At 39.3% G+C, this 11,364-nt stretch overlaps 1 protein-coding gene across 1 annotated transcript in view; it reads left to right on the top strand.

Moving 5' to 3' along the window:
* HTR2C (5-hydroxytryptamine receptor 2C) overlaps positions 1–6,711 on the top strand; it is a 192,386-nt gene extending 185,675 nt beyond the window's left edge. The window contains exon 4 of the mRNA XM_006165312.1: positions 4,892–6,711. Coding sequence (XP_006165374.1) covers positions 4,892–5,718 — 827 coding nt within the window. The 3' untranslated portion in view covers positions 5,719–6,711. The remainder of the gene's footprint in view (positions 1–4,891) is intronic.
* Positions 6,712–11,364: the final 4,653 nt, after the last annotated feature.

Here is an 11,364-nt window from a genome sequence, read left to right as displayed (position 1 = left end):
GATTTCTCGTTTTCTGTCTCTCTGTCTCTGTCTTTCTGGCAAGCACATGGGCCCTATAGCAAAAAAATCTTTCAAAAAAAAAAAAAGAAAGAAAATGCTGTTTTAAAGATAGTTGGAAAAGGAAATCCTAGCAAACTCTGAATGTCAGAGGCCCCCAGGATTCTCGAACCACACTTTGAGAACTGCTGACACTTACCTTTTAATTTTTTTAAGTATTGAGTAAGATAGTCTGTGTGATGTATATTGTTATTAATGCTGGTTTCATTGTTGTCATTATTGTTGATGATTTCCTGATATTGTCAAAAGAACTTGAATGACTTTTTTGTTTTGTTGACTGTATTCATGGTTTCTGAAAGCAAAAACAAAAAAAATTAATTACAGATTTGGTAAAGTGGTAAGCTTCTTCACTGAATAATTCCTATCTTATATGGTTTTGAACCAAACTGAGATGAAACACTTTACATCCATAAGTCAGTATTAGGCGTAGCTCAATACCTGGCTATAACATAGACTCAATAAACAACAGCTATTAGAATCACCCTTTCCTCAATTTAAATAAATTATACAAATAGATGCAAGGGATAAAATTGGACTCACGTTATCTAATAACAGCTTCAACTTACTTATGACTCTGCTACCTTTTCTTGTCCCTTGACAAGACCTACTTTTAGGCCCAAGAATCCCTTAGGAAAGTGTATAAATGTTTAATGGCAACGAGTTATCATTAAGTTATCATTACTCCAGAGCTAGGTTCAGAGTAATGCTGACTTCAAGTGCTTATGCCACATGTGAGGACTTCTCTAGAAATACCTCAACGATCAAGTACAGTATTTCCTGAGGGAAACTGAATCTCCACTTCTAGGTACATCACCCCAATTAGGGTGCCTCCAGAATAATGGCAAATCTCTGGCCTCAGGCTCTGGTTCCCACATTGCTGGGTTGGGTAGAGATGAAATGAGTGACAGGGGATTGGAGAGGGGAGCACCTCCCTGTGCGCTCTTGTGGTAAGATTCTGGAGAGGGATAACAGAGTTTACTACCAACATTTTGTCATAAAACGTCCTTCGTCACTACAGTGTTATATCAAAGTACTGAGTGTTTCCACTCACGTGTCCAAGTCTTTTGCTCCAGATGTAATCACTTCTGAGGTTAGCAATGGTCACCAAGTCTTGGAGCCTTTTTTGATCTGAGGTCTAACAGTGATGTCATTGACTCTGAAAGGGCCTCTATGTCTTCCTTTTCTTTTTACAATTTAAAAAAAAAGATTAAACTTTTTCTAATAGAGACTTTAACTTTCAAAGATTATAAAAGTATTGGGCCGTCAGAAAAGTCATGACTTCTTTTTCTATGCAAAAATACATCATGACTTTTCTGACAACCCAAAAGAATTACATAATAAATACCCAGGTACTCATTATTCAATCCAAGATTGACTTATCAAGGTTTGGCCTATCTTGTTTCATCCATGCTCCCATCTACTTCTCTCTTCCATATTATTTTGAAATAAACTCTAAATGTCATAATATTTCATCCAGAAATATTTTGGTAGATATATCTGAAAGCATAAGGACTATTTTTCTACATAATCACACTATCAACATCTTACTGAAGAGTTTATGAGCAATAATTGCAGAATATCGTTAAAAAATTAGTCATTGTTCAATTTTCCAATTGTGTTATAGATATTTTAAAACATCTGTTTGTATCCAAATCCTAAGAAGGTGGTGGCAGCCTGTAGAATGGTGGTTAAGGTGGCAGATCCTACATGGCCAACTGAGCAGTTCAAGTCCTGGATTCAGTGGTATGATAAAACTTGCTATGCACATGTCCATGCATGCCCAAAATGCTGAGAAAGGATTGGCAGACCAAAGATTGCAAAATAGCTATCCCCTGCTGGGATGGTGGCATGCTTTCTCATTTTTCTTCTCTCTCTCTCTGTCTCTCTCCAGTAAGTAAACATGCCCTATAGAAATTTTTTTTCAAAAAATCCCAAGAAGATCCACATATTATAATTACATGATAAATCTTTTAAGTCTCTCTCCTTTAAAAGAATTATTTATTTAATTTTATTTATCATTATTATTATTTTTAAATTTGCTACAGGGCACACACTCTCACCAGAGAGAGACAGAAAAATTAAAAAATTAAGCCACCAGGTCTGGTAACTCGAACTGCAGATCACCATGTGAGAGTCAGTGCCTTAACCACCACACCACCTGCTGGTCTCTTAAGTCTCTCTTAATTTGTGGGTTCATCTTCTTTTTCTCTTTTAAGTAATTTTTTGAAGATACTCTTCCCTATTTTCTTAATTTCATATTAGATTCCTTAACTCCTGAAATGTTCCTGGAGCCTAACCCTTCCACTAAAATATTTCATTAAGGATAAACCAATACTGATTTCTTTTGGGCAAGTGTCATGTATACTCTTTCCGGAGATTACCTCATAGTGATGACTTTTTGAATGTATGTTCTAGCAATACAAACTGGCAACTTTCTTACCTGCCTTTTTATAACTCTTAAGAAATGTAGCCCATGTATGGTTCTGCTGCATTCTATACTCTCAAATGGCTGTTGAAATTCCCCCCAAGCGCATTATCGAACTTGATGAAAAATTATCTTCTTTCTTTCCTTCTGTGTAGAAGGCTGACAATCTGGGCAACACAATGGTGACCTTTAAACACATGCAGAAACGCAGTTCTATGGGCTGCCATTTGCAAGGCTAAAGGAACACCATTAACAAATGAATATGCAAGCTGTCTCCGTGTCAAAACTGCAAAGGGGTATCAGCTAAAAGAAGCCATATCTGTTAATCAGAAAGGATCTCAGAAAATAGAACTTACATGGAACTACATGGAGCCAAAGGTCTTCACATCTTCAGCTGATTAACATCTGAAAGCAACTGCCTTTGCATTCCACTTCCCCTTCCTCCTTTTTTTGTCCTTTAAAAGAATAATCCTGGGAATGGCTCAGAGCTGTGGCTGCCTCCATTTTTCTCTACTTGTGTGTCTTTGTGTGTTTCTTTTTATGTTTATTCTCTAATCCACAGCCACGCCTACTCAGAGCACACATTCAACTGTGCAGGTCACAGCACTTCTGACACATGCCACTCTTCCTATGCAGGGTTCAAAGGTCTGTTCACTAGGATCCAGTAACACATTGCCTGAGGAGACTTTCTGTTTGCAGTGTCTCTTAGGTTTCACAGCCATCCCTACTTTCTTGAATGGCATGCCTTAAGTTCAGAGTTTTAAGTAGGCATGGGCCACTACTCAAAGGACTCTTGCCATTTGCTCTCTTTCTCTAGAAAAAGGCCAGTCATTTGAGAAATTCAGCGTCTCAGGAGAAGACTTACAGAGCACTTTCTAAACATTTTCTTGTCCTGTTATCTTCCCAGATATTACACATCAATCAACATTCTCAGCAAACTCTGGCAAAGAAACCGTTCCACGCTTGATCATTCAGCCAATCTCTCTATACCTGATTAAGGGTGTTAAAGCAGTTCATAAGGACCTTCAGTTTCAGGTTCATCACAGTTCCTTGTGTGTTCACTAAAGTCAGCCATGATCTCTGAGAGCACACTTCTATCTCCTCTCACAGTTCATAATGTAGATACTCATTAGTGCAGGATTCTTAATAATCTCCGATAGAATCCATCAAGTGTCATCACAAGTTTCCCAGGCTTCAACTTCCTGTGCACACAAGAGAGGATAAATTAACATTAAAATTTGGATTTTACTTCCCAAGTTATCTCTCTTGGAGGGTCTTTTCAAGCTCTACACAGTTATTTCTAAAAGTTTCCAGAAGGTTTCTTACTTATACTCAGGGGTACAAGATCACTTTCTGTTCCCACCTCCTCATTGACATTTTTCTGCCTGAGTCTATTTATTGAAGGAAGTGCTTTCCTAGAGTAAAATGTCTCTGTATTCTTAAAAATTCTCTAGATTACATTTTTAAATGGGAGGACTACATGTCTTCCAATTCTACATTCCACTCTATGTCTTGATTTTGCTGCTTATGCTCAGAGACAAAAGAAAAACAAACCAAACCAAAACCCTTGCTAAAAAAGAAAATCCTTCCAGTTTCTTTTTATAAACAATGTCTTTCTTTTTTTTTTTTTTTGAGAGAGAGAGAGACTTTTATTGTAGAGCACATGCACTCACCAAAGAGATGGACAGACAGACAGACAGAAAGTGAGAAATCACCCCCCAAGTTGGATGACCACACCACACTCCCTTCCCCTCTATTCTCCTCTCAGGATTATGGGCATGCATGAACCATGCACCCGGTATGAGTTTCAAGTCACTGGGTCCAGGACTCAAACTGCAGATGACTATGTGGGAGTCCAGCACATTAACCACCACACCATGCTGGCCCCATAAACTATTTCTACATAGTAGTCAAACCTAACTGAGTCAACCTTAAAAAGCTATTATTACTATTATTGAATTTGCAAGTTGATATGATAAAAAACATGAATAACTGACTTTTAAAAATATCATTGGGTAAAGATATGAATTTATTCATTGATTTAATAAATATTTGTTGAATGTCTTCTATGAGCCAGGACAGTTCTAGGAACTGGAAATAAACAGGATAAACACAATCTATGCTTCAAAACAACCCTATCTCTAAGATTTTATCTCAATAATGCTAATTACATGCCTTCTACAGAAATTGAGGGGTGAAGGCATTCCTAACATAAAAAAAGTGCCATCGTTTTTTGATGTCATACTGCTACAATTCATGTGACTATCAATTATGCCATGAATAGCTTTCAACAAACATCAGGTCTAAATTTCCTTCTGTACAATACAAACAAACGTATGCCATTGTACAAACCTGTTTAATCCTTCAAAGTTCTGTAACAATGCCCTCCCTTCTTTTTTATTCCTTTAGGTGTATCGGTTCCCATCCCCGTGATCGGACTGAGGGATGAAGACAAAGTGTTCGTCAACAACACCACGTGTGTCCTGAACGACCCAAATTTCGTTCTTATTGGGTCCTTCGTAGCGTTCTTCATACCCCTGACGATCATGGTGATCACCTACTGCCTGACGATCCACGTTCTTCGTAGACAAGCTCAGATGTTACTGCACGGCCATACCGAGGAACCGCCTGGAGTCAGCCTCAATTTCCTGAAGTGTTGCAAGAGGAATACTGCCGAGGAAGAGAACTCCGCCAATCCCAACCAAGAGTTGAACACCCGCCGAAGAAAGAAAAAAGACAGACGTCCCAGGGGCACCATGCAGGCTATCAACAATGAAAGGAAAGCTTCGAAAGTCCTTGGCATCGTTTTCTTTGTGTTTCTGGTCATGTGGTGCCCGTTTTTCATTACCAATATTCTGTCGGTTCTTTGTGGGAAGTCCTGTAACCAAAAGCTCATGGAAAAGCTTCTGAATGTGTTTGTTTGGATTGGCTATGTTTGTTCAGGAATTAATCCTCTGGTGTACACCCTCTTCAACAAAATTTACCGAAGGGCTTTCTCCAACTATTTGCGCTGCAATTACAAGGCAGACAAAAAGCCTCCTGTTAGACAAATTCCACGAGTGGCCGCCACTGCTTTGTCTGGGAGGGAGCTTAATGTTCACATTTATCGACACACCAATGAACCGGTGATTAAGCAAGCAAATGACAATGAGCCCGGGATAGAGATGCAAGTTGAGAATTTGGAGCTGCCTGTAAATCCTTCCAATGTGGTTAGCGAAAGGATTAGTAGTGTGTGAGCAAGTGCAGCACAGCCTTTTCCTACAGGAAAGCTACACATGTAGGAACCTTTTCTTTCATTTTTTTTCTGTCGGTCATAACTACTGTAAATATTGCTGTCCGAACAAAGTGTTTTTATAACTAGCTTTGCAACCCTGTACTTTACAATCATGCATACAATAGTGAGGTTTAGGGTTCTATATTTACTGTTTATAGTAGATGGAGACTAACTTATTTTGATTCTTTAATGAATAAAATGTTTATTTTTTTTTCTTTTCCTTCCTTCTTTCCTTTCCCTCTTTCTTTTGTGCATATGGAAATGTTAACGTTCCTCTCTCAGGTGGCATTTGCGGGAGACCAGAATGATGCACATGACAGTGGTCCTATTTCAACCACACCAAAATGAACAAATTCAGTGCAATCTTTTTCCGGGTTAACAGTAAATATACACTTTAAATTCTTGCTCTGCTCATCTATACACATAAACACGGTAAGATAGGTTCTGCCTTCTGATAAATCTGTTGGTGAGTCAAAGGCAGAACTTAGCCTTGTTGCTACACATAGGGGCAAAATTTGACATTGTCGGACTGTTGTGTTGGTATTTTACTGCAATGTCTGTCCCCAAACATAGTGGTATTTTAACATAGCAGCTGGTTAACCAGGACTACAGAAGTGGAAGGATGATAAGAGAGATATACACCAAATAGCTTTTCACTTCTCAAGGACAATGTTAAATTCTGATTATTATGACAAGCAAACTGGAATTAGTGTTTTCATTCTGGTCCTTAGTAAATACCTAATTCCATGATGAAACTGGGAAACGAGATCCCAGAGTTAGTTCCCAATCCAGGATTCAACCTCAATTGGGTTTTGATCTCAGGATCCTGGAAATCCATGTGCTACACACAAAGTGAAATTAGCATTTTGAGCCTTATTCAAATATTTTCTTAATTATGGTACCTCTATCTATAGGACCTAATTTAGCAGTCCATTTTGGAGTAAAACTTGTGTTGGAAGCATAGATGATAAAAAGCGTGGAAGTTTTGCTTGATTAAGGACTACAGAATTAGGCCCTTAGAATGTGAAAAAAAGTAATCAAAAAGACGCTTTTACTGAACTCTGGGAGTAAACAGAAATACAGAGTTTCCATTTGGATTTTAAACAAAATTTATCTCATTTTCAGATCCTTCCAAACTCTCTAGTGCAGGAAAAGGCTGCAGCTAATTTGTGAAAGTGGTGAGCTCTCCATTGTACTGCAGTTACGTACCAGAAGTTTAAATCTTTGTTCAAATATAGTGTTGTGTTACACTAAGTGTTGGCCATCGTTTCATTCGTGGGCCTGCTACTCTCTAAGAATTCAGTACCATTTTAATAGTCCAAGTAAACCGCGAAAGATTGCCAAGCACTGCTAAAGCCAGACCATGAAGTCTATGCTGTGTGCAGAGTATCCAAGTGTTCTCAGTAACCGTTTCTCCATGTGTGTTCATTTCGCACAACTGTGGATAAATTTCCGAAGAATTCATGATGCTATTTCTTCTGCCTGACAGTTACTCACATGCCAGTGAGTGTACCTCTTGGTATCTTGAAATGGGTGAATGCAGAATCTGAATTTTTAAAACCCCTGGTCTGTGTCCTCAACACACAGCATAGCTAAATCCACCAGTCTGCCACGGGGCAGTGGGAAAGGTACTGTATTTGAGAAAACTCATACAGTCTGTCTGATCTGCAACACTGCCGAATGTCAGGCAATTGCTTGAGCATGCCCAAATATAACATGAAAGTAAAGTCTACCTGCCTGTTAGGTCTGTCGAACTGCATGCTAAAACAACTCTTTGAAATCGAATGAGATGATCTAATTGCTGAAATGACAATGTCTGAAGAAACACAGCATGCGTTGAGCATGAGTGCTATGCATAGGGATGGTGCCCTGCATGTATGCCATGTATGTTGCATGAATCCATCGATTTGTATCAATGTAGGGCAAAGGAGCTGATATAAAAGACTGAAGAAAATCCTTCAGCAGTCCTTACAAAGACCATACGTTCAGATCTGAAGTATTGTGAGTATTAGAGAAAATTGGAAACATCTGATTTCTTTTCTTAACTATCAGGGCAAGCTCATAGCACATGTTTTACAAAGAAATCAAACATAAACCACGGATTTTCAAAAGCACTAGCAATAAGTTGAATGACAATAGCTTATAGCACATTTGTTAATAATTCTTATGTCATCCAGTAGTAGTACTTACTAGTACCCAACACAGCAATTATCCTCAAACCGTGTGCTATTCGTAAGTTCTGTGCAGTTTGGTATGAAACAAATATACTCATTTGGATATAAATCTTACAGTTCAATGTTAAATCTACAAACTTTTATAAATGTTTTAAAAAAAGTCCATGTGATAAATGTAAACATGGTGAATTTACTGTCAAACAGATCATTTTGATGTACTATTAGATATGTATATCTGTTTAAGACACGTGCGACAGACTGCCTTATATTATTTCCTGTAATTCTTCTCCTTTGTCAAATGGTACTTTTTGTGAACGGTTGCAAAGTGTTGTCTTATTCCCGATTCCTGTATGTTATCCACTCTTAGTTTTTGTGATACTTCCTATTAATTTATTAAATTTATTAAATGTTGGCTAATATGTCATGTGTCTTTTTTTCCTCTGAATGGTTCAAATGGGAAATATACAATTTCATTTCCTTTCCATTGAAAATGTCATTGAATCCTATAAAAATGAGTGTACAAAGACAAAAGACCAGATAATAGCACTTTTTCTGACTTCTTATGCATGCATGCAAAGACTATAACATCAGAGGGGAAACAATGAAGAGGCATGAGCAACAAAAACTATCAACAGCAGCATCACTGATACTTCATGAGCAGAATAAATGCACTCCCAAGTTATTCTGCCTGCCTTACCTGAACAGGGACTGGCATGGAGCACGTTTTCCTTGTGGTCCAGGCTCTTCTACTGTTAGTAACAGACATATCTGAGTCTGGGTAATTGAAGAGAACAGAGGTTTGTTTAGGGCCCTGCTTTGAAGGCTGAGAAGTCCAAGAGCATGGTGCTGGCATCTGGTGATGGTCTCCTGGCTGCTTCCCAGCATGGGAGGAGGTAGAAGTACATGTCTCCTTCTGGTCTCATTCCCTCTCCTTTTATAAACCCACCAGGACTCAATCATGGGGGCCCCTGCCTGGTGCCTAGTCACTTCCCAAAGACCTTACTGTTCAACACCATAATCGGATTAAGTCTCTATTCTGTCAACACTCACAATGGCTCACCGGAATTCAATATATGAATTTCGGGGGACACATTCAAACTGTAGCATCTTGCCATTGGTCTCATTACTCTAAGCTCTCCAGGACAGAAAGTACAATGCCCATCATGCTCAATATTTAGCAATCACTCTACATTCAACAGATATGCACTGAACATTAATATTTGTAGGCATCATGTTATCTAGTCCTGTTATTTATTTAATGACAGAAAGAAACAGAGAGAGAGACCAAAAGACAGCACCCCCAAAAGGATCTTGTTGCAGAGATCTACCCCCATTCTCAGCCACTTCCGGATTGTGGGCATACCTATGCCTGACATACTCACAGAGGTCCCTGTGCAGGGAGTTCCATACAACTCCCTGCTCTTCGGTCCTGCAGTGTGGCACCGTCACTTCAATTTACCTCTTCTCACAAATGGCTTTGGATACCTCTAAAGTCATCAGAGTCACCATACTTAGCAACTCTGTTCCTCCATACCTGGAGCCAGGGATGACAAACTACATTGGCCTTTTATTTCACCTTTCGCGGTGACCCGGTGTTATACTGGCAAGATTTCTGTTCTCTGGGAAAATGCACTAGCACATCATCCTTTTGCAACTACGAGTAGGTGGGTTCCTTAGAGTGAATCAAGAGGTAAAAGTTGAGTTGCCATTTAAAACAATGGAGACACTACTGCCCATGACCAGAAATATCTTGTGCCACTGAAACTCAGGTCTACTTTTGCCCAACACCAAGGCAATGGAGAGAGGCTGAAATTTCCTACTGGCCCAGTGCCAGAGTCACTGTTACCAATGGAAGCAAATGTGGGCAGAATACTGAAGTGCCTCAGTTGTAACACTGTAAGGTCATCATGATCTGAAGAGAGGAAGAAAAATACTTCTTGTCATCCTGTAGCAGTAGGTTTCTTATATTCATAGTTTCCCAGTTCCCAATTAGGCCAATGCAATTTCCCAGGTCAAGGCCCATTTCTGCTATATATTCTCCCTAGACATATGATAATATATCACATAGAGAAGTGAATCTATGTTAGAAAGGGGTATTTCTTTATACCAACAGGTGTAGGTGGCATCACAGTGTTTCTCAAATATTAAGTGATAAATATGATACACATAAAACATACATTGAGGGGGAGTAGGAAACCATGATGCAGTGGTGAAAGATGACACTCTTCAAAGCCAGCCCACATGGGAGAGGTCCAGATGTGCACAGGGACCTCTGTGAGTATGTCAGGGATAGGTATGCCCACGATCTGGAGCTGGCTGAGAATGGGGGTAGATGGCAGGATCAAGATCCGTTGGGGGTGCTGTCTTTCGGTTTCTCTCTCTCTCTGTTTCTTTCTGTCATTAAATAAATAAACTTAGAAAAATAATAAAATAAAACTTACTCCTGCCACAAAAATTAGCAAGAGTAATCACGTAGTCTATTGTGGATCCCTTTCATGAGAAGGTCCTTCTCTAAAGAGGTTGAAAAGAGAGACAAGGACTGATCCAACAGCTACTAACATTGAGTTCCAAAGTAACAAGGCAGCTGTAAATGCTCCCAAAGGTGCCTCTTTCTTAAGTGACTATGATGGCTTTAACAATTAGAGTGGGAGCCAAGTGTCTTGAAAGTACTTCTAAAAGTACACACTCATATACCTGCACACCTTCTCAGTCTGTCCCCCAAGTCTTCAAAATGATACCACAGACTAAAAACTATCTCAAAAATATTTTACCTCGAGGAAAAGAGACTGAGTCCTTCATCTGGTTGTTGGAACACTTTTTGGTTCAGTTCGGACAGATCTTGGTTTATTTCTCAGCCACAAGTCAATTAATACCTCTTCAACACTCAGAAGTACACCATATTCCTTTGAGTGATTAAAGAATAGAAAATAATGTATTACTTAGAGTATTACTTACCAGTTCAGGTCACTGAGTTTACATGTAAGTCTTGTCTCTCTTAGTAGCCAGCAGTTGAAAGGAGGCCAGTAGCTCCATGAAACCAGTAGCAATAAAAGAAATAATAGACCAGAGAGTTTAGCAGAGAAAACCAGAAAAATGACACAATCAAAATGGCCCTGTTAGGATCACACTCATCCCAGGGGGCAAGAAGGCTATGCGCGGGTGCTAAGTTTTACCGGCTCAAGAGGAACCATGGGAACTACTTGAGAACTCCCTGGCTTAACATGAGACAGACTTGAAAGCATTCTCCAAGTCACATACAGATCTTTTTGCAAAGGGCAAATGTTTCAGTGGTCTAAGGAACTTAAACACTATCTATGACAGATTACTGGCAGAACACTAAGTTATACTGACCCTAGGGATGACTTCTAGGAAGCCAGGCAGAAAAAGAAAGACAAGTGTGTGTGTGTGTGGGGGGGGGGGGGAGAGGGTGGGTG

This window comes from Tupaia chinensis, unplaced genomic scaffold (assembly GCF_000334495.1).
Source record: "Tupaia chinensis unplaced genomic scaffold, TupChi_1.0 Scaffold143886_1, whole genome shotgun sequence".
Taxonomy (NCBI): domain Eukaryota; kingdom Metazoa; phylum Chordata; class Mammalia; order Scandentia; family Tupaiidae; genus Tupaia; species Tupaia belangeri.
The sequence above is the reverse complement of the archived record's forward strand: the minus strand, read 5'-3'. Positions and strand labels throughout refer to the sequence as shown.